General features: G+C 38.4%; 5 protein-coding genes across 9 annotated transcripts; 4 read left to right on the top strand and 1 right to left on the bottom strand.

Annotated features, from left to right (window-relative positions):
* Window positions 1–332: 332 nt before the first annotated feature.
* On the top strand, window positions 333–3,899 carry fastkd5 (FAST kinase domains 5). The gene is made up of 2 exons (XM_055198250.2): window positions 333–490; window positions 1,277–3,899. The coding sequence occupies exon 2, from the start codon at window positions 1,289–1,291 to the stop codon at window positions 3,704–3,706; it is 2,418 nt and encodes an 805-aa protein (XP_055054225.2). The 5' UTR covers window positions 333–490; window positions 1,277–1,288; the 3' UTR covers window positions 3,707–3,899.
* Window positions 3,900–6,904: 3,005 nt separating this feature from the next.
* hspa5 (heat shock protein 5) lies at window positions 6,905–10,742 on the top strand. The gene is made up of 9 exons (XM_055198251.2): window positions 6,905–7,064; window positions 7,706–7,856; window positions 7,986–8,217; window positions 8,305–8,442; window positions 8,523–8,635; window positions 8,721–9,111; window positions 9,200–9,437; window positions 9,520–9,687; window positions 9,775–10,742. The coding sequence occupies exons 2-9, from the start codon at window positions 7,741–7,743 to the stop codon at window positions 10,338–10,340; spliced, it is 1,962 nt and encodes a 653-aa protein (XP_055054226.2). The 5' UTR covers window positions 6,905–7,064; window positions 7,706–7,740; the 3' UTR covers window positions 10,341–10,742.
* rabepk (Rab9 effector protein with kelch motifs) lies at window positions 10,737–15,270 on the bottom strand. 4 transcript variants are annotated; one of them, XM_055198252.2, is made up of 8 exons: window positions 15,170–15,270; window positions 14,756–14,812; window positions 14,512–14,666; window positions 13,712–13,867; window positions 13,441–13,614; window positions 13,207–13,356; window positions 12,641–12,790; window positions 10,737–12,054 (listed from the first exon to the last, which is right to left on the bottom strand). In XM_055198252.2, the coding sequence occupies exons 2-8, from the start codon at window positions 14,806–14,808 to the stop codon at window positions 11,834–11,836; spliced, it is 1,059 nt and encodes a 352-aa protein (XP_055054227.2). In that variant the 5' UTR covers window positions 14,809–14,812; window positions 15,170–15,270; the 3' UTR covers window positions 10,737–11,833. The 4 variants fall into 4 exon arrangements, with proteins under 4 accessions (XP_055054227.2, XP_055054229.2, XP_055054230.2 ...); XM_055198254.2 differs by lacking the exon at window positions 15,170–15,270 and adding an exon at window positions 15,022–15,149; XM_055198255.2 differs by lacking the exon at window positions 15,170–15,270 and adding an exon at window positions 14,918–14,992.
* Window positions 15,271–15,729: 459 nt separating this feature from the next.
* gng10 (guanine nucleotide binding protein (G protein), gamma 10) lies at window positions 15,730–18,782 on the top strand. Of its 2 annotated transcripts, none has more exons than XM_055198257.2 (3): window positions 15,730–15,986; window positions 17,397–17,529; window positions 17,725–18,099. In XM_055198257.2, exons 1-2 carry the CDS (start codon window positions 15,906–15,908, stop codon window positions 17,520–17,522), a joined length of 207 nt encoding a protein of 68 aa, XP_055054232.1. In that variant the 5' UTR covers window positions 15,730–15,905; the 3' UTR covers window positions 17,523–17,529; window positions 17,725–18,099. The 2 variants fall into 2 exon arrangements, with proteins under 2 accessions (XP_055054232.1, XP_055054231.1); XM_055198256.2 differs by lacking the exon at window positions 17,725–18,099 and adding an exon at window positions 18,175–18,782 and having other exon boundaries at window positions 15,767–15,986.
* A 3,980-nt stretch (window positions 18,783–22,762) lies between these two features.
* Window positions 22,763–27,758, top strand: rab35a (RAB35, member RAS oncogene family a). Its single transcript, XM_055198248.2, has 6 exons — window positions 22,763–23,005; window positions 23,354–23,404; window positions 23,521–23,644; window positions 26,245–26,369; window positions 26,463–26,587; window positions 26,850–27,758. The coding sequence occupies exons 1-6, from the start codon at window positions 22,954–22,956 to the stop codon at window positions 26,976–26,978; spliced, it is 606 nt and encodes a 201-aa protein (XP_055054223.1). The 5' UTR covers window positions 22,763–22,953; the 3' UTR covers window positions 26,979–27,758.
* The last annotated feature ends 74 nt before the right edge of the window (window positions 27,759–27,832 follow it).

A 27,832-nucleotide genomic window follows, 5' to 3' on the forward strand; every position in this document is an offset into this window, starting at 1 on the left:
CCATCATTTATCAAAATATATTTTGTGTGTTCATCAGAAAAAAATAAATTCATGCAGGTTTAGAACAACAAAAAAATGAAAGAATCTTTATTTATGGGTGAACTATCTCTTTAATAGAAATGGCTCATGCAGACAATGTGAATTTCTTCAAACAGTCAAATAACCTTTAGTGCTCTTTCAGGTACTTTATTACAGAAATATGTTTTTATGAGTGTTGACAATTACTTTGGTAACTACGATAACCCTCAAGTACACAAAGGACGAATAAATGTTAAATAGTGAGTCGCTAATTTTACATGAGAAATTCTGCAGTTAATAAAATCACGCGTTCTCCGCCGCACTTTTTTGTCTCTTCTGAGACGCCGTATTGTGACGTCATACACTTTACAGCATACACACATGCTTAAAGCAATGACTTTGGATATATTTGATATTAAATCTTAATAGTCGTTTCAGTATTTATATGTGATTTGCTGAATACACACTGAAGGTAAGTTTATCGTTTTACTGTTATTTGCGCTCAATGTTTAGTGTGTTTGTTAACAGTTGTTGTAGCTGTAAAGGACGTTCACGCGCTGACATGACGTTCATGCAGTTTTGTTTCATTCATGACATTTCACCACACAGCACATGCGTTCATTTATGTCACTTTTATTTCATTCTTTTAAACCCTGCACCAATTCAACTTCAATTCATTTTACTTGGTGTGATCTTGTGTGTGTTTTTTTTTTCTTCCAAATAGCAGAAGTGCATAATTTCTATATTCATTAAATTGTTATGGATCAATTGATTATAATTAATAATCTGTTGGTGTGGTATTGTTAAGGTTAGATAATATCTTTACGATCACTTCTGTTTAAGAAAATTATTTCTTAAACTGAATAAATGATAATTCATTCTAAATAATATTTGACATAAGGTTTTAGATTAAAGGGATAGTTCACCCCCCAAAAAAAGAAAATTGTTTCATCATTAACTCACTCTTAGGTTGTTTTTTAAAGTGAGTTATTTTTTATTCTATTGAACACACAATATATTTTGATAAATGATGGTAAGCACATTGACTTCCATAGTATATGTTTTTCCTACTATGGAAATGAATGGGTACCGTCAACTGTTTAGCTGGTTTTAGATGGGTTTTGGTCCCCTTTTTAGCTAGTCAAGCTGGTCTTAGCTGAAACCAGCCTGACCAGCTGAAAAAGGGTCCATAAGTAAAGACCATACTGTTTACTGTAATACTGTTTAAATAAAACCAAACTTTCATCCTCTTTTTCAGTGTCCGGTATTGATGTCTGCAACGCTGCTCTTTCGTCATGAGGCAAAGAGAAGTCTTTATGCCCACATGCAACGCATCTTCATTTTTAGATCTCAACATCTGCCATCAAACAGAGAAGATGAAGAAACGGAGGGAGGAAATGAAAACGAGGAGCCGACATCGAGCACGCTGGTGTACAACCCATCCGCTTACTACCGGGCCAAAACATCCCAATCTTTTGCCCCGGGTCATTTTAATGCCGAAGAGGAATCATACCCGAATCTTCCCTTCAATCCAGCTTACAGACAACAGAGTAACCTGTACAGTATTAGTTCATCTCGACAGCTCTCCAGCGCTAAGAACACATTGTTAAATTTGGCTTTCAGTAAATCTGGATCTAACCGAAGAGCCGAAACCACAGCATACACCACCAAAGATCTTAGCATCAAAGGTGACTCACGGGCTTTTCAGAGATGTCGACCCGAATACCGCAATATGACGCATGATCTTTCCCAGTCCCAGCACTCATCTACTATTGACCTCGATGAGGCCTTGTTACTTCTTCATAAAGTCAGTGTCCTGAAAGGCAGCATAGGGCCCTCAGATGTCACTAATTTCTTATGCAAACTCGCCCAATTGCCCCACGAACGGTCTGCGGTTGTTCGAGGTGACACGCGATTCAACATGTTATTGCGTTATAGCGTAGAAAGCCTGCAGACTTTCACTCACCAGCAGCTGTTGGACATCCTAAAGGCCTTCGTGAATTTGCGATTGCCTTATTCCCACAGTCTGTTGGGATTGTTCGAAACCGAGTTTTGCCGCAGAGCGAACGGGATGGAGCTTCACCAGTTGCTGCTCGCCGCTGACTTGTGGCGCTGCCTCGGTCGGTCGGTACCTCAATATCTGGAGAGACTCTTTGATAGCATCAACCAGTACTTTACCCAGATGGGTCCACCAGAGCTGGTTCAACTCTTGTACATCATAGGAGAAGGAAGGAGATGTTCGGATACCATCATTCAACCCATCGAATCGTTACTCATGCGTCACTTAAACCAGCTGAAGGCTGAAGAATTGGGTGCTGTTTGCTTAGGACTCTTCAAAGCGCAAATCCGTTTGTCCGAGAGAGCGGCGCGCAGGCTTGTGGATGGGTCGCATGCCGTCGTCAAGGACATGAGTGATTTTGCAATAGTGAATGTATTGAAACTCATGCGTTTTAGTTACCTTGACCATCTTCCGTGGTTGGAGGCCATGGGATGTGAAATACCTGGACGTGCTCCTCAAATGGGTGTTCAGGGACTCATGCACGTCGTCTTGGCTTGCTCCGCTCTGCACTACAGAGACGATCGCATCCTTCTGGCAGTTGCCGAGCAGCTGCCCAAAGTCATCGTGCACTGCAGAAGTAAAGATGCTGCCAAGATGTTGTGGGCCTTCGGTACGTTAGGCGTCCATCCCAGCCAGTGTCCCAACCTTTATCCATGTCTCACTGCAATCTTGCGCGAACGTCAAGCCGAATTTCAACGATTTCCAGAACATCTGCTGACTGGTCTGCTCGGTTTAGCTTTTGTGGGTCAGTTTCCACATGACTTGATTAGCCTGGCGTTGAGCACCGAGTTTGTTAAAAAGGCTTGCAGTTCACAGGAGCTCGAGTTAAAAAAGGACTTGTTCACCTTAGATGAATCTGTAGGCCTAGAGTTACCTAACTGGATGGGCCCAAGGCTCAGTCAGTCAATAAGAACAGAAGTGACCAAACAATTGTGGGATTTTGCACAGTCGGATATTTGCCAAAAGCCAGAGGTTCTCGAGGCAGAAGCAATGCTGCAGGAACTTCTTGGTGGAGAGATGTTTGTGCGCAAACGCATGATCCTGCCGCATTTGCGCTCCATTGACCTGGAGGTACATTTGGATGATTGTGAACAACCTCTACCCATGTCTTCTGAACACCAGACTCCTTTAAAAGACAAATGTTCAGCCTCGTCTCAACATTGGGGAGAAAAACTGTCCGGAGTGCCTCTAACTGATGACCTGCTAGCTCAACTCACCAACTCCAGAAAGATTTCGCCACGGCGGTCCGACAAGCCACTGCAGAATCCATCAACCAGTAAAGTTGAGCCGGTCAGTGAGAGAGAGAGTATCTTCAATGTAGGTGTAGACTTGACCGATGACCTTGTTGTGGCCATGACAAAATCTGGGATTAGCTCATCTCACCCGGACAAATCTAAACCGTCTATTGTACGGCTTGCTGTTCAGGTGACAAACAGGAATCAGTTTTGTTACAGAAGTCATCAGTTGCTTGGATTACATGCTTTGAAAAGAAAACATCTCATGCTTGCTGGATACAGAGTTGTGGAGTTACCTCATTGGGAATGGTTTCCGTTGCTGCGACGTTCCCATGCGGAAAAGCTCGCTTATCTACACTGCAAGATTTTTAGCTCGGTTAATTCCAAAAAATAGACTGAATCTTTAAGGACTAATTATTTTTTATACACATATAAAGTAAACATATCTCTGCAAGCCACTGAATTGTTTTGTTTTAATGAAATGTCACATCTGTTAATCAATAAATGAATGATTGTATTGGACAGTATGTGTTAGTTCTGCTTCATAAGCATTGTAATTTAAATTTAAATAAATAGTATTGCAAGTTCTAGTGAAGTTTTTTGTGATAAGCACAATATCATAATTAAAGTCTAAAGTCATTTCAGAGAATTGTTTTTAAACACATTATAAATGTTAGAAATGTATTGCTGAAACGCGTTACAAAGACTCTGAACTATGTAGTACTAAATTATGGAGTTACACCGTGTTCGGGATTTTTTGGGTGGGACTACAAAGGTGGCTCGATGATGCACTGGAGCCGCCGAGCATGGCCCGCCCCTAACACAATCGCGGGCATCTATTCATCCATTGTAGCGGTATTTGAAAGTTAAGAGAGACTGGCAGCTTTCTCCAAGTGGGTGTGGTTTCAGCACTGACAGCGGACACGCCCCCAGAGCAGGGAAATCTGCTTGCTTTTCCAAGATTTTGATAACTTATTTTAATTATTTGCCTTTGTTAATAAGTCAAATTTATCTGGGTGGTTAATATCACATTTTTCTGTGGTGTCACAAACTGAGGACACATTTAAAGTCGCCATGAAACGGAAGTAGCGATTGTCTTATTTTCCTCGTGGTGACGTATATCCAAGTAAAACGGTTTTTGAAATGAGAAAATGTGGGGTGGGACTTGCATTTGTCTATCGAGAACTGATTGGATTGTTTGAAGTTGTGTCATGTTGCTATTTGCTAATCGCTGCGATCTTTTCCTGGACCCCGCCCACCTGCCATACCATATGACCAGATGATAAAGAGAGATTAGGTGTGCTCAACTTCATGCGGCGCCGCAAGAACTGTCAGGCGGACGACGTCAAGGTACCGCAAGAGGGAGTCGAAATTAAACTTCTCCGTGTGGTTTCTCGAATCGCTCTCGCGATACTTTGATGTCGTTTCTTGCGGAGCCGCATAAAGTCGAACAAGCCTATCGTTTTGAGGACTGGAGGAGATTTGCATTTTTGATTAAAGATTATGAGGGCACATAATTTTTTAAACAAAAAATTAGCTCACAGATAAGTAATTTGTAAAAAACTATCACAATATTACAAACAGTGTTGGGGAAAGTTACTTTTAAAAGTAATGCATTACAATATTAAGTTACTCCCCAAAAAAGTAACTAACTGCGTTACTTGGTTACTTTTCATGGAAAGTACTTACGTTACTTTTAAGTTACTTTTCTTACTTGACTGAGGCTTGATCTCTTTCAGGACTTGCAAGTGTTTTTATGAATGAGAAGATCTGCATTCAGAAATGGCATATTTCCATCTCAAAAATGTCAAGCTCTGGCCTGCCATCTTCGTGTCTGACTCAAAGTAACCTGCATTACTCTTTTTAAAAAGTAACTAAAGTAATGTGTTACTTTACTAGTTACTTCAAAAAAGTAATATTATTATGAAATGCACCTTACTTGTAATGCATTACCCCCCCAACACTGATTACAAAACAAATTACAGTTTTTCATTTCAATTTCATTGCGCGTTTAATATCGGAATTTACATGGACTTAAAGATGGTAATTGTATTGATAATAAATGACACTGCTTAACTGTGATCAACTGATATGTACGAGAGGTTAAGTTATATAATTTAATGGGTGATTATATAATTTTTTGTCTGTTTTCAAATAGTTATAATTATTGAAATAGTTAATTGTCATGGATCACAAGATTTTACAAGCCATAACAATATGATGTGTGTCATATAGCTGAAATTCATGACTATTGTACAAATTAGTCAGTGTCAACTCAGTTACTGTCAAAATCTGTTACCAAGGTAGAGTAACAGTGTTGACAGTATGTAATAGAACTGCCATTCATACACAGAGAAACACACATACATGACTGTGAATATGCTGCGGTTGATTTGATGGTCGGATTAAGAGCTTCCTGTTCTTGTTTATGGTAAGAATTAAGTATTTCATTGTGTTACTTGTCTGCCAGATTTGCTTTGTCTTAAGAATGCACCTACCAAACACAGATTCATGATTTTATAGTGAATACAAGGAAATAATAAAATCCTTTAAAAGAAAAACCTGAGAAATAACAGTTGTTACCCCATACACAAATGTAATAACATGACCACAGCTGATCACATGTTTTATGCAGTTTATTAGTGGTATACTGTAAATGAAATTCAGTTGACATAAAACACAATGTTAAACATTATTGCAATATTCTTAATTGACATAATTGTTTTTCTGACAACTAAAAAGATCAATAATATGTCAAAAGAATAGGTTAAAAGAACCTGATGTAAGTTTAGTTTAAAAAATGAAATCTGTGACAGGTGTTTCTTATAATTGCATCATCATGATTGAGTGAGTCATAACATTTGCTTTACATAATAATATCTAACATCATGTTTGTGTTCTCGGTTAAATTATTTTGTTTTTATCAATATTGACCAATGAATCACAGCATTTGTATAAAACTTTGCCAGTTTCATGTCTCTCGTAAATTATCTGCTCTTTTTTCTTCTCACATAAAATGTCAGTATTTACATTACCCTTCACGTATGTTACATCACAGATTCCTTCATAATAACATGCTGCTTTTGACAACACTATAATGACCGGCTCTCCTTGACATTTGCAGGACATTAATTTTGACAGAGACTTTATTAGTACTTTTATTTTACTGTGTATACACTCCCCATATACGGTACGTTGTAATATTTTAGCATATGTATTTCTTGCGTTAAAATGTATGTTGAACGTTCTTATACTTTGGCAATGTAAAGACTTTACCACGCAAATAAAGCTACTAGATTATTTAAAACAGATATACAAGTTAAACTAAGTGTATGTGTTGTTTATATAAAAAATGTAGCTCTTTATTTCAAAGTGTCTTTCTAGATGTTTTAATTTTTGCCCTCCTTCACATGCCGCATCTCTTCCGCCCCGCCCCTTCCAAAAAATGACACACGCGCCATCCAATGAAAAGCTTACAGTTCGACTCATCTGATGACGTCGCCTCCACAGTACGTGTGCAAATCAGCGCGAGCCACCGTGCAAGGCTCGGCCAATCGGCGTCTTCCAACGAGCTGCTCTCTGGCCAATGACGAGGCTCCACGACGGGGACGCGGTGACGGCTTATATACAGCAGCGCAGCAACATGCGTTACACTTCACACTGAGAGAAAGTACGAGAAACACATTGAGAGACACGAGAGAGACATTTCGCCTACGCCCTTGATATTATTTACTAAATACTTCAATTATTAGGTAAGATTTTTATCTCATTTTATGCTTGCATGTCTGGTTATTAATCTGCTATGCAGTCGTTTACAATTTTATTTAACGGTACAGAATGATGGTGTTTAAAATCGGTTTGTTGGAATTGTGAGATTATTAATAATAAAGTTATTAATGTTTCGCTTAAGTTTAAAGCTTTTACTTGTTTTAGGTTAGTTTATTCATTGGTGACTTGCTAACCGCTAATGCTAGGAGCAGATATGCGTTATTTGATGTAATAGTTTTTAATAAGAGTTGAATGTCAAGGCATAATTCATTAATATTTTGAAGTAACGTACAAGTTGAATAACACGTATTAAAAAAAATGTAAAGAGAGTATTTGATGATGGTTGATGAGTGAGCACCCACGAGGTCGAACTAGATACCGGTTACTCATTGGTTAACGTTAAATCACTGATCATTGCCGCTTTAACAATGCTATCGTTTTCCAGTAGCCATTTGCATCAGTGCATCTATCTGTACAGTTGATTTATTTTGTAATCAAAAATGTATGATTGTTCCTCTCATGTTTGCATGTAGATTGATTGCAAAAAAATAAAGATTCATTCAAGTCTAATGCATGATATACTTGACCTGATCTGTGACATTTAACCATTTTTTACTCCCAACAGAAAGCACTAGAAGTTTGACAGATCAGCACTTCAAAATGCGTTTGCTTTGCCTTTTCCTGCTGGTGACCGGCAGCGTGTTTGCCGATGAGGAGGACAAGAAGGATAGCATTGGGACTGTGGTTGGAATAGACCTTGGGACAACCTACTCATGGTGAGAATGAAAAAACCTCAAAATGTCCAAGAATTCAGGAATTACACCAGATGAAGTGTATTTTAATGCCACTAAATCATTTAAACAAGTGCAAGTATGTACTAATCTTTTGTTTCTTAAATCTAACAGTGTGGGAGTCTTCAAGAATGGTCGCGTTGAAATCATCGCCAATGACCAAGGAAACAGAATCACTCCATCCTACGTGGCTTTCACCAATGAAGGCGAGCGTCTCATTGGAGATGCTGCGAAGAACCAGCTTACCTCCAACCCCGAAAACACCGTCTTTGATGCCAAGCGGTTGATCGGCCGTACGTGGGGCGACTCCGCTGTGCAGCAGGATATTAAATACTTTCCCTTTAAGGTACGTGCGTGCATGAACCCGTATTGCGTTGGGGCGAGGCTATGCATGGGAAGTGGAATGCTAAATGCCCGTGTTGTCTCATTTCAGGTGATCGAGAAGAAGAACAAACCTCACATCCAGTTAGATATCGGATCTGGCCAGATGAAGACTTTTGCACCGGAGGAGATCTCGGCTATGGTTCTGACTAAGATGAAGGAAACTGCAGAGGCTTATCTGGGAAAGAAGGTAAAGTCTTTGCTACACACAATCATATTGATAACCACATCATTTGTGAGGGCTCAATATATAACAACTTTTTTTTTTAGGTCACACATGCTGTGGTCACTGTACCCGCTTACTTCAATGATGCCCAGCGCCAGGCCACCAAAGATGCCGGTACCATCGCTGGTTTGAACGTCATGAGAATCATCAATGAGCCGTAAGTATAATCACTTCTGAAGGTTGTTTTTTAAGCATGTTATTAACTTGAAGATAAACAAACAAACATTTTGTTGCTTTCACAGAACTGCTGCCGCTATTGCCTACGGCCTTGACAAAAGGGACGGTGAGAAGAACATCCTGGTATTCGATCTTGGCGGTGGCACCTTTGACGTGTCCCTCCTGACCATCGACAATGGCGTGTTTGAGGTGGTGGCCACCAACGGAGACACTCACCTCGGTGGCGAAGACTTCGATCAGCGCGTCATGGAGCACTTCATCAAGCTGTACAAGAAGAAAACCGGAAAGGATGTGCGCAAGGACAACCGCGCTGTGCAGAAGCTGCGTCGTGAGGTGGAGAAGGCCAAGAGAGCACTGTCTGCCCAGCACCAGGCCCGCATCGAGATCGAGTCCTTCTTCGAGGGTGAAGACTTCTCCGAGACCTTGACCCGTGCCAAGTTTGAGGAGCTCAACATGGTAGGAACATGTTATGTTAGTGGTATATTAAACCCATTTAAGTTTTACTTTTCAGAAAATTAACCTCATCTCTCCTTTTCCCTAACAGGATTTGTTCCGCTCCACCATGAAACCAGTCCAGAAAGTTCTGGAAGATTCCGACCTGAAGAAGTCTGACATCGATGAGATCGTTTTGGTTGGTGGATCCACTCGTATCCCAAAGATCCAGCAGTTGGTGAAAGAGTTCTTCAATGGCAAGGAGCCATCCAGAGGCATCAACCCAGATGAGGCCGTAGCTTACGGAGCTGCTGTACAGGCTGGAGTCCTCTCAGGAGAAGAGACTACAGGTAGGTCCACATGTGGATAAGCTCGACAATGGCCTTCAAATTACTTTCCAGGATGGTTTATAATAAAATTTCTGTTGTAAAGGTGAACTTGTGCTGCTGGATGTGTGCCCCTTGACTTTGGGTATCGAGACTGTTGGTGGCGTCATGACAAAACTCATTCCTAGGAACACCGTTGTCCCAACCAAGAAGTCCCAGATCTTCTCCACCGCCTCTGACAACCAGCCAACCGTGACCATCAAAGTTTATGAGGGTACGCAAACTATGTCCTCTCTGAAAAGGAAATGTATTTTGTGCCTGACATGTCCAAGTTTTCATATTCCTACTCGTAATTTTTCAGGTGAGCGTCCTCTGACGAAAGACAACCATCTTCTGGGTACCTTTGACCTGACCGGTATCCCTCCCGCACCTCGAGGTGTCCCTCAGATCGAAGTCACCTTTGAGATCGACGTGAACGGCATCCTTCGAGTCACCGCCGAGGACAAAGGCACAGGCAACAAAAACAAGATCACCATCACCAACGACCAGAACCGCCTGACGCCTGAAGACATCGAGCGCATGGTCAACGAGGCAGAGCGCTTCGCCGATGAGGACAAGAAGCTGAAGGAGCGCATCGACGCCCGTAACGAGTTGGAGAGCTACGCATACTCTCTGAAGAACCAGATCGGAGACAAGGAAAAGCTGGGCGGCAAGCTGTCATCTGAAGATAAGGAGGCTATCGAGAAGGCGGTCGAGGAAAAGATCGAGTGGTTGGAGTCCCACCAGGAAGCTGACATTGAAGAGTTTCAGTCCAAGAAGAAAGAACTCGAAGAGGTCGTTCAGCCAATCGTTAGCAAGCTCTACGGCAGCGCGGGCGGCCCTCCGCCAGAAGAGGGCGACGATCAGGGTGATAAAGATGAGTTGTAGATTGTGATCACATCTTGACTTTTGTTTAAGATCTCTTGATGCCCTCGCCTCCCTAGATATGTGGCATAGGTGTACATACTGGACTTCATGAACATTTTTGTAAAAATGTAGATTGTGGGGATAACCTTGAAGCCACATATCTCTTCTGAAAAGACTTGTGGAGCGTTAGAGTTGCTTTGTGTTTTTTTCTTCACTCCGGTGGAGATTTTGTCAGCCTGGTTTGAGGCTCGATGCTGCTATTCTCAGGCAGTTCAATGGGGGTTCGGGGTGGGCTAGTTGGGGTTTGGGGGGGCCTGGGTAAATGTCATGTCACATACAGAAAAGTTATTTATTTAAAATCTGGCAAATGTAGAAGACATTTCTACTACAATAACAAAATAAACGTTTCATACAAAATGATCACCAGTTGTTTGCCTTTTTTATTCAAATGTCATGTCAATAAAAAAATTCAGTTTAAACAAGTCATAAGGTTTCACATTTTTCCCAAAAATACATTGTGTAGACATATGCAGTTCAAGAAACAAGGTAGTGAAAATGTTAACCTTACAATTATTTAAGTTTTCAAATGTTTAAAACAAATGAGAACACAAAGCATGCATTTATTCAACTATTCAAACCATTTCAACCTTGTCATCTGTACCACATTTGGCTTACAGTATTTGGTACTTTTATTACTCAAGTTTGAAAGATTTTCAAGTTTAGGTTGAACTTGAAGGGTTAGTTTAGTGTCTTCAGAACACATTTTTAGATTTGTTTGAAAACTGGGAGGCTTGTGACTGTATTTTCACAATCAAGCCCAGAGAATGAAAGACATTGCAAAGAGGTTCATGTGCCATCAGTCGTTCAATAATAATATTATGAAGTGTCAAGAACACTTGTGTGCAAACAAAACCATTTTATTCAACAATTTCTTCTCCTTGGTTGTTCCACGCACGTGCACGAGCAGACCACGGTGCATGCGCCGTGACCTGCTGACGTAGTTGCCAACATACAGACACAGAATATGCTGGAAAGTAATTTGTGCATTTATACAGGTGGTTTAATTATTGTTTGTATAATGGCTTAAATAAAAAGTGAAAAAACAAAAACGTTGGCAACTACTTCTGCCGGTCACGGTGCATGCGTTGTAGTCTGCTCGTGAATGCGCACTGAACAACCGAGGAGAATAAAGTAAAATAATTTGTTTTGTTTTATTGTGCACCAAAGTATTCTTGTCACTTCATAATATTATTATTATTGAACTTCTGATGGCACATGATGGACCTTTTTGATGATGTCTTTCATTCTTTTCTGGGCTTGATTGTGAACATCAAACATCAGTCTATGGGACCGACACAAGCCTCCTGATTTTAATCAAAAATATCTAAAAATGTGTTCTGAAGACAATCGAAGGACTTGGTGGTTTAGAACGACACAGGGGTAAGTGATGTATGATAAGATTTTAGGCCCAAAATTTAATTAATGAAAAATGTATTTTAAAAAGTACAGAACAGTCATGTAATAACAGTAACAAGGCAATCATTGAATATCACACCCTGAGTGTCCATGCCTCCAAAAGCAAAGCAAAGCTGTTTTACATCAGTTTCAGAGTTTTGAGTTGCGTTTTCTTCATCGCTTGTAGTCTTCACACGCCAAGGAATTAAACACATGGAATGGTCCAGTCTGCCAGGAGGAAGATCTCCTTCAAACTTCATCAGCGTCCATCGCTGTTTGTCTATGACGACAAAAGTAATACATGTTGTTTCCAAATATGTTTTCATGAAGGGCTGCATGATTTTAAAGAAAAATGCGATAACTTGATAAAAGATACGCATTATGATAGCGCCTTAAGTTTCTTAAATCAATTTAAACTCATTAAAATGTTTAAATACTGAAAATCATGTAACAACATTCATGTTTACATTCTTTCTAATTGTTGATCATCCTCCACCCAGTTAAAGCACACACAAACACTGGTTCATGTCCCGGTCTCCATTAAAACTTTGACTATACATAACCTTTAGAAGTATTGCAATTATTAAGTTATTCCAAACTATTGCGATATGCACATTTGCAATATTTTCTTTGCTTTCGCTATATTGTGCTGCCCTAGTCCTTTAAATTTAATGCCAGCCACAACATGTATGACATAAGAATATGAGAAGCATCCATTAGAAGTTACGCTCATTCTAAAAATACATGCATTAACTTATGTGGCCGTGTGCAGTTTGGTTTTTGGTGGATAATTGGGAATTTCATCCTTGAATTTTACAGAATCGTCCATGAATATGTCTTGCGTATAATTAAGTATAGATACTCACCACAGTTAAACTTATACATGGCATTGGATGCTCCTTCTGATGTCATTCCTCCAAAGATGTAGATGTTTTTCCCGAATGTAACACATGCATGGGCTGCCACTCCTGGAGGAATATCTCCTTTAGCTTTTACCTTCTCCCATTTCATAGTTTCTGACAAAATTGAGAGAAGATTAATGAAATACAACAGATAAATATAAATAAATATAATTTTACAGGTGTTCTTTCCTTTCTCTCAACAAAATGTTTCTTAGGAATATATTCTGTGTCCTTTAAAATAGATATTTCCCTTTAACCACAAAAGCTGAAAAATTTCACCTAATTTTTTTAAGGCTGGGAACTTTCCATGGAAATGAATGAGAATAAAAATCTTTTGTAACAATACACACTACAGTTCAAAAGAATGCACGTCTGCTTATGACAAACCAAAATGTTTATGTTTGTATATGATATAGTTTCTATAAATTTACAAATAATTCCCATAAATTTCCGTTAAGTTCCCATTGAAAGTTTCCAAAAACTTACCGCCCCTTTGCAACCCTAGGTGAGCTACATCAGGACAGACTCACCTGTGTCCAATGAGAACATTTCACTGTAAAACTTCTCTCCAGCCATTCCACCATGAACATAGAGAACTGATCCCACCGATGCAATCACATGTCCGTGCCGTGGACCGGGAGGCGTCCCTTTGGTCTCCGGCTGCATCCAGGTCTCGCTGACTGCAAGCAGAGGAGAAAATCTAGTGTGCATGTTCATAAGCCTTATGCAATGGTTTTCAAGACCAGTTTAGTAATTTATAAAACCTGTATCAAAAACGTGGACTTGGGGATCAGTAACGGGTGTTGCGCCAGCATCTCCTCCTGAGAAAACGAAGAGTCGGTTTCCAATGCATGCTGAGTTTGTATGATACGTTCTGGCTGTAGGAGGAGATCCTTTCACTTGGACCTTCTTCCACAAACCATGTTCTTTATTATTGTCTGTAAGCATTGACACAAAACCAAAAAAAATTGTGTTAATGTGAAAGGCACATGCGGGCCATGTCATGTATTCGGTTTATATTGAGCATTTAACAACCTGATGTGTGCAAAATCTGAATGCAGTTGCGGTTTCCATTCTGCTCGGCCCCAGCAAACACCCACAGGCCCTGCGGGTCGCCCTCCGTAACAAAACTACAGTGTTCATAACGTGCCTGCAGCCCGTCCCAATCTGGAATGTCCCATTCATGAGTATCTGTAAAAGATTCGATTTATCATACTTAAATGTTATATGTTATCAAGTCATTGTATTATATAATACTGTAATTACATTTGTATTATATCACCCAAACTTTCTCAATATTGGTATCAGCCATTACAAAACCCATAAACCCAGTTCACCACTATTTCTTTAATTTAGGGCTGCAAAACGATTAATCGCAACTAATCATTTGCAAAATAAAAGTTTTTGTGTACACCATATATGTGCGTGTACGGTGTGTAACAATTATGTATATATAAATACACATACACAGATGCATGTATACATTTAAGAAATATTTACATGTGTATATACATTTTTATATGTATATATAATTTATATTATATATAATTATAATACTTAAAAATATAAATATTTTTTCTTAAAATTATACATGCATGTGTGTGTATTTATATACACATAATTATTATACACAGTACACACACATATATGTAAACAAAAACTTTTATTCTGCAAACGATTAGTTGCGATTCATCGTTTTGCAGCCCTACTTTTATTGACACTTTAAGCTCATTTTCATACTATGCTAATTCTTCTTTCTGTGTGTTTTTTTATTTTTACTTAATAAGTCACCAATGTTTAGCTTTATCATAAAAATGTCTGATGGACTGCAATACCCAGATTTATGATGTAAGATTCAGAGAAGCTTCCATTAGGATTGGCTCCTCCAACTACTACGATTCGTCCCTTGCCCCCATCATTTGAATGCAAAAATGTGCATGTATGACCCACAGAAACACCAGGACCTGCACCTGTGGGTACAACAACGTACCTGTTCACAAAACATAAAGACAGCCATTAAAAGTTTATACATGAATAGAAAGAGAACATAAGGAAAATAAACAATGAATCACTCAATACCATTGTCTGTTTTGAGGCTTTTCCTCAGGCTCAAGAATTGGAAGGAGCTCCATTAACCTAAATATATTAAAAAACAACATCAGCAGTATGAACATCAATATAATATCTGCATTTAAACTGACGCCTTGCGTGACAGTGTCATAGTTGTCTGTTGTGTTTTACTTCACAGAGTCATGCAAAAGGAACCAAAGCCAAACATTCGCAAAAACTATAAACGTTCACGTCTTGATTGAGAACTGATTTTTTAAAGTAAAGCTATCATTAACCTGTTTCAATGGACGACAGCTCCGTTGCCATCGTTACACGAAAGCACGAAGCGCTACACGTGAACGTTATGACGTGATCTACATTGCAGCGTTGTCGCGCGATATCACATGAAAGCAAAGGGTTTTTTATTCACAAATGTAGGTATACCTTCATAAATGCACCGATTAATATTGGAAACGGTCTGCAGCAGAGACAGAATAATGAAGAATCATGGGAAGGATACGCAAGTCAGTAGTGTGTACAAACCGCTACTGTAATGAAAGACTAAACGGAAATGCTTTCATAATAAAAGTTGGAATCGCTTCTAAAAAAATCTAAAAGATGCACGTAGCTTCTGTCTAAACATCCCAATTAAATAATGCTAAATAAAACATTCATTACAAATAAATCCTTTCCATGTTATACAGATGGGCACATAAAACCTGCGCAAAACAAGACAAAAAAAGACACACAAACTACTGTGGTTGCTGACAGAGGTTGTTTACAGAGTACAATTGCAAGACCGTAAATACATTTGTTAATTAGGATAAATGTATACATGCAAGGTATATTTTTAATTAAGCTTTTAAATATTACGGAAAATTTGAATCTCATCTACTCTCAGATTCGGACAAAACCCAATACTTCTGAGGGTTGTCTCTTCAAGCTCGTGAGCTTGTGGACGCAACATCACGGGGCGTTGCCGATAACTTTGGACACACGCACCCATTCCATCCAGCCCTTGAAACCACGCCCGTGACTCCGCCTACAGACTCGACCACGCCCGCACCAGCCCTCTTTTAGTAGAGTTCAACAGTTAGTCAGACTCATACACACATGAGACATCTTTAGACAGACACGTTGGATTTTAGATCTTCCTGGTTATATTTGACACTAAATTAAGATGTCTTCAAACTCAAACCTGAGCAGCATGAGACGAACTGTTGAACAGCTGAGACTGGAAGCCAGCGTGGAGAGAATCAAAGTAAGTGTGTCAATCACATGATATAAATAATACAAATACATGTTTAATTTCAATTAGTGACAACATTCTTAAACACAACTTCATAGTGTGAGTGTACTGTAGATGAAGTTTTTCATTCAAAAAGATATGTGTGTTTGTATCATGGTAGCATTGGCAATAAATAAATAAATTACTGGCTTAATCATGCTGTAATGTTTGTTTGTTTGTTTGTTTGTATTTATGATTTTATTAGTTTGAAACATTCAAACAGTGTTTGCTTGATATTCATGATGATGATGATCTTCACTAAGATCTTAAAGTATGATAGCTGAAATAATAATAATCATTTTAAATAAAGTTTAATAAATGATAATTATTAGTGATGCATAACTGTTATTTTAGTTGTTATTTTATTCAAATATTGGTGGATTTTGAAAGAAGATATTATCAGGTTTATTGTGCTTACTTCAAACCATATACTTCTGCTTTGCTTCTGTAAAAAATTGTTGTAGTTATGCAGCAGTTTGCCAGCAACTTACTGTAGATTGATATTTACGTTATTGGCAACAGTTTGTTCAAAGAAAAATAAATATTAAACAATAACAACGTTTTCGTCTTTACAGTGTAAAATTGTAAAAAAGAAAACAACCAGAAATCCTCGTCAACTTTTTAAATTTTTTTTATTTTGGTTCCCAGAAACACTTTGCATAATGCTGTACTTTTATATATTTTCCTGTAACGATAAGATCTTGTTAATGTTTAATGTTCATTTAACTTTGAACAAACTGTTGCCAGTAAATAACATAAATTTAAAACTACAGTAAGTTACTGGCAAACTGCTGGCAGTTATACTGTAATTTATACCGAAATGGTTATTTTGTTATCGCCATCATATTGCATATGAGGAAATATCTAAAACTTCATCTTTTTTGTGAGCCTTTTTTCTTTCTTCCTTCATTTTCACTTCTGACTTTTATCTTACACCACATTAACACTAAGTAAAAACCCTTGCTTGTGAATTTATGTATCAGACGTTCATATCTTTATAACGACTTTTGTAGGGTTTGATGCAAATTAGCCTTACACAGAAGAGCATACACAAATGAGACAGGTGCAAATATTGACAGCAGGTTATGTGACACGACGCCATACCTTCCTCCTAAAATATCATAAACAGCACAGCCATTCAAATCAAATACAGGTGTAAAATCTACACTCTTAAAAATAAAAGGAAAAAAACATTTTTGCTTCCTCAAAGAACCATTCAGACATTAAAAAAAATTATTTCTTACCTTTTTATTATCTAAAGAAGCTTTTGTGCAACAAAAAAGGTTCTTCATGGAACCATTTAGTCAAAAAAAACTTTATTTATTTTTTAAAAGTGAAGGTCCTGAAGCAGAACCATAGATCTGTTTTGTCTTCATCATGCAGATTTCTCAGGCCGCGGCTGATCTACAGCAATACTGCCTCCAGAATGCCAGTAAAGATGCATTATTGGTGGGAGTACCAGCGGGCAGTAATCCATTTAGAGAACCACGGTCGTGTGCTCTCCTCTAGACTAAAGGTAGACGTTTCTTTAAATGAAATCAAATTTTTTAATGCAACATTAATGTAACAGTTTTCTGTTTACTTATTAAAATAAATAAACCAACTGCATGCATATTTGTCTTGAGGTTACATGCAGTCTATATAGACATAAACTTATTTAACCCAGATATTCTCAATGGTCATATGCAGCTGTGTGGTATATTATTTTTAGTCCTGCATCCGGCTGGCCGTTTGGAAAAAAGCAGGACTGTTCAGAGTCTTGTATCATCAACAGGAAGTTAAGTATACAGAAGAACGGAGTTAGTATACAGGAAGTCTTGGGGGTTTGGTATGTGATACCTCCAAGAGATTATGCATTTCCTATTGTGTGTGATGTAATCAATTTTGCAACCTCAAATAGATGCCGTTGTTTTAAAGATCTTTGTGTTAAAACAAAGTATTGTACAAAGTAATAAAAAGTCATGGCGTGTGGCATTACTGTAGCCAGCAGACATTAAGATTCAGGAAACGTCTGTCATACTTCTGCTGTTGACCACTGTGAGTCTGGGTTTTTCTTCATAGTTACAGAAGACAGACTTTGGTCTGATGCTATACTTAGCTTTGCATGAGATGAAACATGTCAAATTTTCAATTGATTATAGCACTGGCCTTCTTTTCACAGGAGAATGGAGATCAAGGAAGGGAAGACTGATATTTTATTTTTGTGATATTTTATGTAAATCATTATGATGTATTGTGCGAATACGGATGTTTAAGAAGATGGATGCCTTCATTTTCAAATATTTTGTTGTGTAACATGTTTATCTTGCAGCTTTTTGTATTATTTAATTGTATTTGTTAACCATCCCTGATAGCAATAGGCTCCGCTCCGAAGTCGGCAGCTCCGGTCTGGATCCGTTGCGGATCTGCCCCGGAGTTTATTGCTGTCAGGGAGAGAATGCAAATTCCTGTGTCCAAGCATCCAAAAATAAAAAGGTTATAAATGAACTAAATAAAAAAAAACACTTGTGTGCAAATAACAGAATAGCATTAAAAAAAACCTAGTTTGCTACTGGTTAACATTAACCAAATACCAAGTGTCATTTAAGTTGCAAGTTATTCACCAGAATGTGTTTTAAGAGTCTTGTCACTGGTCACAAACATTGCATCATCTTCTCTACAGATCTGAAGTAAGAAATTTGCAGCATCTAATGAATACTGCAATAACCTCCTGCTGTACTGTAATGCGTTCATTCCTGTGCAACTGAAATAAAGTTGCAGTAAAAGATTCAGAGTTTTCTGTGCTGATTGTAAAGTGGAAGAGCCATAAGAGCATTTATAAACAACATGTACAAGATAAAGAACTCGACAGACTAAACATATTTCCTCTTATATGGGCAGAAAAAGACCCTGTTGCTCTGGATATAATCAGATCTGTCTGGGTGGACACAAAACCTCTGTGACCAATCAACCTAAAAATAAAAAGAAATCTCTCTGTGTATTTCTGTCTTTTAGTCTGCAAAATAGTTGAATTGTCCCATGCATGCGTGCATATTGCTTGCATATTGCTTACATGATCTCTGATTGAATTTTTTTTTAATGAAACAAATTATTCAAAGTAATTCCCTGAATGATATATTACTAATTTGTCTAAAAGTTTCTGGTCTGTGCATGGAGATCTTAGGTGTTTTAGTTTATAATAGTTGCTATCTATCTATGTTCTCATTTGAGTAAAAAGGAAGTGTCTGCTTCCTGTTCCTTCACAGTATTTTGGAGGTAGTTGCACTTTTATAAGGATATTGGGAGTTTATATATATATATATATATATATATATATATATATATATATATATATATATATATATATATATATATATATATATATATATATATATATATGAATGGTTATAATGCATAAATTATTAAATACATAATGCAAATATTTGTGTTTGGCTTTGTCAATGCCTATTGTGTAACAACCTCTCAGATAAAGCTATAACTTCACATGAGTGTGTTATAATAGTAAACCGGACATATTGTTCATAAACAAATTCTCCAGTTAAAAAATGTGTTTAATAGTTTCACATCCCTCTCTCGTGCTATAGTGAGGAAGCGTTGGAAAAGAGCACTTTGGGCAATTTTACTTCTGTTACCTCAAGCTAAACTGCTGAGGGTTGACAATACAATGACATAGACGGTATGAGTATATGCACCATCTGTAGCTGAATCCACCATTGCTAAATGGCCTCATACTCTTATAAAGGACTTATACAGTAGGGCTGGGTATCGATTCAGATGTTCCAGATCTATTCGATTTCAATTCACAAGCTATCAAATCGATTCTCCTTTCGATTCCGATTCTCGGATCGATTTTTATGCTTAAATCTCGATTCAACTCAATAAATGTAGATTTAATACAAATACTACACCGTAAAAAAGTTCTGTAGAAATTACAGTATTGCTGGGTATTACTGGCAACTAGCTGCCAGTAACTTACTGTAGATTTTACATTTATGTTATTTACTGGCAACAGTTCGTTCAAAGTTAAATGAACATGAAACATTTTCAGTCTTTATCTTCTACAGTAAGTTACTGGCAACCAGCTGCATAATTACAGCAAATTTTTACAGTGTACATTTATAAAATAGAACAGTGAACATAAGTTTACAAGTGGGTAATTAATAAAAATAGACTAAGAGCCACAAACCTGTATATTAAACTCTTTTATTTTAGGTACACTTGGGTACATTAAAACCCATCTCTAATTTTGAAATGCATACAATAATGTTAGATACAATACAATTTTGATGCAAGATGAAAAATGTATGCTGAAAAAGAACAGTCAGAACAGTTGCATTCCTTGATCAAACAGGATCAGGTTATTTCATTAAAAAAAAATTTATTTGTGGCCTTTGAGAATCGATTTTGAATCGACCACGTAAAAAAACAATTAATCGAAATATAGATTCTTAAAAGACATACTGTTATTATTTGGTGTATACAGTATACGGTGTTAAAATGATGTCCAATCAACAATTATTTTATGTTACTTTAACTTAAGTTAAACAATTTTAACTTGTTTTTATAAGTTATGTCAACTAATCACAAGTCAAAACCTAAAACAGTAGGTTGAATTGACTTGCAAAACCAAGTTGCTACATTTGTTAAAGTATATAGCATTTAGTGCATATTATGTGAGTTTTCTGTATGCATAGTATATTCTGATTTCGTTTTCTACTACGTTCACTAAAACCAGAGTGTGAATTAGGGATGCATAACGATTAATCGTGATGATGTAAACAAAAACTTTTATTCTGCTATAGATTAATCACGATTAATTGTTATGCACCAAATACTGTACATCAGGCCTTGACATTAACTTGCTCACCAGCCAAAGTGGCTAGTTGTTTTCCAAAGTTACTAGCCACTTAGCAGTTTTACTGGCCACAATTTTGTTGCTGGTAAAATACAGTTTACATGATTAAACGTGACTTTGGCATCCTAAAATGACTTAAATTTGAATAATTTTACTTGGTTTAGCTAGCTCAGATGCAGATTGACTTTCAAATGCAGATTGAGCACTCAAATTTTAGACTACATTTATTAGCTGGTATATACCAGGTATATCAGTATAAATCATATATATCTGAGTGCATGAAAAACATGCTAGTAAGCAAGGTGTTACGCTAAACAACACATTCGTAACTGCACAGACAGACACTTAACTGTTTAAGGGGATATATCATGAAAATCTGACTTTTTCAATGTTTAAAGGTGCTCTAAACGAATTCACGCATTTTAGACCATAAAACATTTTTTGTTACATACAGCAAACATCTCCTCACTATCTGCTTGCTCCCTGTCCACTGATTAAACTGTAAAAGACTGCGATCTCTGTAGACAGCCCAGGCTTCGCAAACTGCAATATAAACACAGTGGCCAAACCTAGCACCACGAAACAAAACAAAGTGTCCAAGCCAATAAACGACAAGAAGGATTTGGGGGTGGGGGTGGGGGTTGGGCGCGTTCATGAAAGCACAAAAGGGAGGGGGAGCAGTTAGCTACGCTCCGTTTGTTTGAAAACAGTTCAAACATTAACAAAAAGTGATGTTGCACAGATTCGCTTAGAGCGCCTTTAAGTGCTTGTATCAAATGTGAAAAAGAAAAACCCAGTAACTTAGTTTTGCTGCAACTAAGGATATTGCAGAGAATGATATTCTCTGTAAGCATGCTATTGAAATGGCTCCCCTTGTGATGTCAGAAGGGGATAATACCGCCCTTTAATCTGCATAATTCAGCAACGGCACTGCCCTTTAGTGCAGAGATCAGCTCATTTGCATTTAAAAGGACACACCCAAAAGCGGCACATTTTTGTTCACACCTACAAAGTGGCAATTAAAAAAAATATATTATTTGACAGACAGTAATCAAGAGATGACAGGAAAGTACAGGGTGGAGAGAGGTGCATAGGATCGGCAAAGGAATCAAACTTGGTTTGCCGGAAGTGCATCTGCACTATATGCCAGAACACTGTCCACTACACCATCGGCTCCGACTAAAGTGGCAATTTTAACATGTTATAATAATTTATCCGGTGGCGGCCGGTGACTTCTTTTTCGAGGGCGCACGATGTAAAGTTCATCACAACATGTATTTAGCCCGTCCTGTATGTGGCTCGTCATTTCCAAATCAAATGTGTGTTCGGCGCGTCACGTAAATGTATGTGCATCACGTGGGATGTCAAAATACGAGCCTGCTGCAGACGCTTCGAATGGGTTTATGATAAAAGAGAACCTCACGTTTGCCAGATACACACATGCATGCATGTATTTTGACAAGACAGGTGATGCATATGGTTCACATGACGCAACGACCACATATTTTGAATTTGTGCCCTTCTAAAGAGCAGTCACCGGCCGCCACTGAAATGATCTATATGGGATTTTGAGCTAGAACTTCACATACATACTATGGGAAACCAAAGATTTATTTTACATCTTAAAAAAGTTTTGTGAAATGTCCCCTTTAACCTATAAATGTACCCTAATCATATTTAGCTGTGGTATATTTCTTTTAAAATGTTGCTTTGGGTTGATATTTTGTTAAATTAATTTGTGTCACTTTTAAATAAATGCTTTATGATGATCACACTGTACATACAGCATAACTCTTTGGTTCCTCCTTGTGGAGAATCTGCCGCACTACTGCGACGCTCTGCGCCTGCGCAGTAGCTCATCATGCGCTCCTGTGGGCGGGGTTTGTTTGAGCGGCTGCGCTGCAGTGCGTGCAGCATCAGATCCGCTCGCTGTGGAGACGATGGGTGTGTGAGGCTGAGGTACATCGCGTAATCTCACTAAATAAACCTGAGAAGTTAAAGCGACTGTACAGCTGCCTCTCCACCGGAGAGGAGGAGGTGGTTTGGTTGCTGGACGGGCTCTCTGTACGGAGCGGATCGGGGGTCATGGCGCGGGACTATGATTACCTCTTCAAGCTGCTCATCATCGGTGACAGCGGTAAGGAAACACCGAGGCTTTATGACGGGAAACAGGCCTCAGCCCGCTTCTAGCCACTATTCTCTCATGTTTAATACAAGTATTTGAGATGAGGCTTATGCACTGCGTTTACACACAATACGAGGGATCAACTTAAGACTTTATTGGCATTTATAAAGTATAGTTTAACAGGTTTACAAGGTTGTTGATGTCTTTCGGCTTGTCAAGAGAGGTGTTAATATGATAGACATGCATGCAGATGTAGTGTCTGTCGGGTTATACAGTAAATATGGTTTTATAAGTAGGTGAGTTTGTGAATGTTTATTAATTCAGTGTAAATCTTTCACTTACCTGTTTGTCTGTCTATAGGTGTAGGCAAAAGTAGTTTACTGCTGAGATTTGCTGACAACACCTTTTCAGGTAAGACTGTATGTAATGAAAATGAACTTGTAAATCAAGTTTTTTACAATGCACATTATCTTTCAGTATTTACTGCTTTCATACAGCAGCCATTGTGGGTTTTATGTGTGTTTCAGGTAGCTACATCACCACAATTGGTGTGGACTTTAAAATTCGGACGGTGGAAATCAATGGAGAGAAAGTCAAGTTGCAGATCTGGGATACAGCCGGACAGGAGAGGTTTCGTACCATCACCTCAACGTGAGTGTACTGTTGTACTTGTGTCTTGTCATGAAAGTCAAATGTATTCTAAAAGAGATATGACCTTTAATATTACGAGTCAATAAACTTGTTAAATGATGTAAATATGTGACCCTGTCTTTGAAATCCAGGGTGAAGTTAATGAGGAGCATCTAATTTCAGTCATTGACATAACCTTACTCGGTCAATAAGATATCAAGCTTATATTTTCACACAATGTTCTTTACATTATATAGGATGCTTTTATGTAATAATTTCGGCTGATTTTTCCCAGACCGGTTGATTTTAAATGCTGTTGTACACCTACAGACATTGCAGATGTTGTCTCAGACAGAAGCATGGAGAGAGTGGCATTAAAGCGTCTCATTTCCTCTTTCGCTGAGCGTAAAAACCACAAGATGAAGTTGCTTTCCTTTTGACACGCTCTATAAATGTAGTTTCAATGTACTGAGAGGTGTTTGATGCTCATCCGTTTGAATGAAGTCTCTGGATTCGGTGTTTAATATTTGCAGAAGCATGTGAACTGTACATATTTTTACTGTTAAGGTTTGCTGAGAGTCACACCAAACATGCAGAAGTAATATTTTTATTATCATGATCTCACTTACTGTCAGTTGTGTTAATTTCAAGGGAAGACACAAACTTGTGTGGTTTTGGTTATGGCTTTTGTTGTCAGACACAATGCATGTCGAACAAATGCTGTTGTTAGCTGGTATGCTCATTGTCTCCTATTAGAGTAAGTGAATTTCAGCTCATCACTGTGGATGACTCTGTTACCGGCTATGGGAAAAATGTAACAAACTTTAAGCCTCCTGACACGCTCGAACAGCTCTGTGTGTGTTAAGGATTTTGAGGCTATTTACGCCTGGTATTGAGATGCGTCAGTCATATCACAAGTGGATGATGCTAAATACAGGTCTAAACAGGGTGTGAAATGTTTTAAAACTTGTTCCACATTTAGGGGTATCGAAAATTCATTTGACCGGATGTTTTTTACATCGGACATGACTTCAGGCGTGAACCCACGTAGTATCTTAAACTAAGATAAACTAAAACATCTTTTCTCCACCTCTTTTAGTTTTGTTTAAATTTAAACCCGTCATTTATCCCCCTTGTGTTTTAATGACTCACCCATAGACATCCCCTGAAAGTAATCAGGACAGAAGCGGTGGATAAAAGAGATCACCAGGTTTGAACGGGCATGCGTCTTTTTCGTCCACTTGTGATCTGATCGACCAAAACGCATCTTAATGCCAGATGTGAACAGGGCCACAAACATCATCTTTGCTATCTGGCACCTTTAAAGGCCCACTGAAGTGCCTTATCCTGCGTACACACCAAACGCGAAGCATTGCGTTCCTCGCTCTAGATTACTCGCAGGATTTAAAGGAAAACACAATTTTTTAAATATTTTACTGTGTTCTTACCTCAACTTAGACGAATTAATACATGCCTATTTTTTTTCGAAACTTGCAATTATCTTTGAACAGCACGTCGTAAATGTGTTAGCATTTAGCCTAGCCCCATTCATTCCTTAGGATCCAACAGGGATGAATTTAGAAGCCACCAAACACTTTCATGTTTTTCCTGTTTAAAGACTGTTACATGGGTAGTTACACGAGTAAGTATGGTGGCACAAAATAAAACATGGCGATTTTTTGAGCGAATAAAAATTATGAAGTATATTGTATGGCGGAAGAGCACTTCGACCTTGGCGCGCAGTAACAACATTACTACTGACTACTCCCCCTCTCGCTCAAACTTCCGTCAATATAGTTTTCCTTTAACTTTGTGTCTTGCGAATTATACACTTGAGTTGAATATTTTCAACTTGCGCGCAGACGCTTTTGAGACAAGTAGCATGTATTTTCGCGTCAATCGTGCCGCCCAATTTCGCTCACATCTATTCGCGTCTTTGCATTGACTTTGTATGTAGTCTACGAAATCATTGAAATTTGTGTTTGGTGTGTACGCCCAATTTGAATGTGCAACATTATTTGATGTGGTGACGTTCACGTACTCATGTAAGTGCATGCGCGACCTACGGTACAAAGTACCCACGGTTCCAAAAACCAGACGGTGCGCGTACAGCTGACCCTCACGTATGTGTAAAAATGGGACTATACTTCAGGATTTAGCAGTGACGACAAGTTAACATCAAATGACAAAATCAATATTTTGACTTGAGAACAGATAAATGTTGTAGTCAATGTTGTAAATCACGGGAAAGTGATTTCATTTGATTGATGCAATTTGGTTTCTGTGTTTGGTCCATTTGTTAAATCCCAAGGTTGTGTGTTTGTGTAGTTAAGTTTGTTGTCGAGTTGCAGGTCCAGATCTAAAAAACAAAAACATTCAGGGTGCAGTTACAGTATTTTGTGAAGCTCTTTATATCTTCTGAATGGATATAAAATGACAGGGATTGTTGGGGATTAAAGTGTTTCAAATGTTTCGCTCCTTGAGCAGGTTTGTCCTTTATGCATGTGTTTATCCTGTGCCATTGTGTAAGAAAGAGGCTGAACTCATTGTGTTTAAATGGTGAATAAATAAACCTTTAGACTCTTGATGTCATTGTGTTTTGGTCATGTGATCTCTTTCAGGTACTACAGAGGCACACACGGCGTTATTGTGGTATATGATGTCAGCAGCGCGGAGTCGTTTGTAAACGTCAAACGTTGGCTTCATGAAATCAATCAAAACTGTGACGATGTTTGTCGAATATTAGGTAAGTGTGTCGTTTCCATGAAATATAGCCTTTAATAATGTTCTTGTATGTATTGTGTTTGTTGACTTCTGGTGTACTCTGTTCGGGGTTAAGTGGGAAATAAGAACGACGACCCCGCCTCTAAAGTGGTGGAGACCAACGACGCGCAGAAGTTTGCCGAGCAGATGGGGATCCACCTGTTCGAGACCAGCGCCAAGGAGAACGTCAACGTTGAGGATGTAAGTCAAGCTCAGATTTCTGATCTAACTCGTAATGAGCTCCTATTCAGTCCATTCAGAAAACTAAACTGAAAGAAATACACAGAAATTGTCGACAGTACAGCCACGTGCTTGCTCGCAAAATGAGAGGTCATAGGTTTGATTCCCAGTAAACATATACATTTTAAATGCACTATATTTCACTTTAAATAAAAGCATATGTGTTTCGAGTATGCATATATCGGGTTTGTTACTGATGTGCTGCTCTTTGTGTGTTTGTCAGATGTTTAATTGCATCACAGAGCTCGTACTGAAGGCCCGCAAAGAATCGGTGGCCAAACAGCAGCAACAGCAGCAGAACGAGGTGGTCAAACTCGGCAAGAGCAACAAACGCAAGAAGAAATGCTGTTGATGGACTCGACAGACACAGTCTCACGCTTGCCACTGAACTGACGAGAGCCGGAGAACTTAACACCCTTAAACCAACCCAAGAGAGAGACAGATCATCTGTAGAGATTTACTAACCGTGAGCCCATTTTGCAGACTCGAGTATTTTACTAGAAATGGATTAACGGTGCATACGTCCCCCTTCATCTTTCCCCGAAGACGTTCGGAATGCCGCAGCCACTAGATTTTTAAATTGGAGAATGACACGTTTTTGTCCACTGTTTAAGTGGCGTCGATGCCAAACCTGCAGTGTGAATAATGTGGCATTCAGTCTGACATTGGAATAACAGAAGAGAAACGTTATCATGGTTTCATGCTCCTGTGATTGTCAGTGGTTATGGATCACGTGCGCTGCTCCGTCAGTTACCCAGAGACTCTTGTTTTGCCTTCTGCTTTATTTCTGTCTTTCATTTTTGTAAAATTGTATTTTTTTACTAACAAAATATACAATCAAACACAGTAGTGTTTAGTAGATATTGTGCCATAGACTGAACATTGTTGTATTTGCAGATGAATTAATGGACCTCTGTGCATTGACACACAGTCGGACCTGATGTGTATATTGAAAAAAATGTTTTATACATAAAATAAGATGCCCGAGATGCTACAGTTATAGAGGAATAATTTTGTCATCATTTACAGACCCGCGTGTCGTTCCAAACCTACATGACGTTCTTCATTTGATGGATTGGAAAAGATGTTGATACAATAAAAGCAAACCGTGACCAGCAGCTGTCAAACTCCATGTGTTTGGCAGTATTATTCAGACTCATATTACTGTCAATATTTCTTCACACTTCTGCATGTGCATTGCATTCA

This window comes from Misgurnus anguillicaudatus, chromosome 22, assembly GCF_027580225.2.
Source record: "Misgurnus anguillicaudatus chromosome 22, ASM2758022v2, whole genome shotgun sequence".
Taxonomy (NCBI): Eukaryota; Metazoa; Chordata; class Actinopteri; order Cypriniformes; family Cobitidae; genus Misgurnus; species Misgurnus anguillicaudatus.

What these genes read in the sequence shown, in the direction of transcription:
- gng10 (XM_055198257.2), top strand. Translation starts at nt 15,906, where the DNA reads ATGTCTTCAAACTCAAACCTGAGCAGCATGAGACGAACTGTTGAACAG. An exon ending in CCAGCGTGGAGAGAATCAAA is followed by an intron (nt 15,987 to 17,396) that starts GTAAGTGTGTCA and finishes TTCATCATGCAG; the next exon opens with ATTTCTCAGGCCGCGGCTGA.
- rabepk (XM_055198253.2), bottom strand. Translation starts at nt 14,850, where the DNA reads ATGTTCATACTGCTGATGTTGTTTTTTAATATATTTAGGTTAATGGAG. An exon ending in AAGCCTCAAAACAGACAATG is followed by an intron (nt 14,667 to 14,755) that starts GTATTGAGTGAT and finishes TTTTGTGAACAG; the next exon opens with GTACGTTGTTGTACCCACAG. An exon ending in AGTCCACGTTTTTGATACAG is followed by an intron (nt 13,357 to 13,440) that starts GTTTTATAAATT and finishes CTCTGCTTGCAG; the next exon opens with TCAGCGAGACCTGGATGCAG.
- hspa5 (XM_055198251.2), top strand. Translation starts at nt 7,741, where the DNA reads ATGCGTTTGCTTTGCCTTTTCCTGCTGGTGACCGGCAGCGTGTTTGCC. An exon ending in AGGCTTATCTGGGAAAGAAG is followed by an intron (nt 8,443 to 8,522) that starts GTAAAGTCTTTG and finishes TTTTTTTTTTAG; the next exon opens with GTCACACATGCTGTGGTCAC. An exon ending in CTCAGGAGAAGAGACTACAG is followed by an intron (nt 9,438 to 9,519) that starts GTAGGTCCACAT and finishes TCTGTTGTAAAG; the next exon opens with GTGAACTTGTGCTGCTGGAT.
- fastkd5 (XM_055198250.2), top strand. Translation starts at nt 1,289, where the DNA reads ATGTCTGCAACGCTGCTCTTTCGTCATGAGGCAAAGAGAAGTCTTTAT.
- rab35a (XM_055198248.2), top strand. Translation starts at nt 22,954, where the DNA reads ATGGCGCGGGACTATGATTACCTCTTCAAGCTGCTCATCATCGGTGAC. An exon ending in CGATGTTTGTCGAATATTAG is followed by an intron (nt 26,370 to 26,462) that starts GTAAGTGTGTCG and finishes TTCGGGGTTAAG; the next exon opens with TGGGAAATAAGAACGACGAC. An exon ending in AGAACGTCAACGTTGAGGAT is followed by an intron (nt 26,588 to 26,849) that starts GTAAGTCAAGCT and finishes TGTGTTTGTCAG; the next exon opens with ATGTTTAATTGCATCACAGA.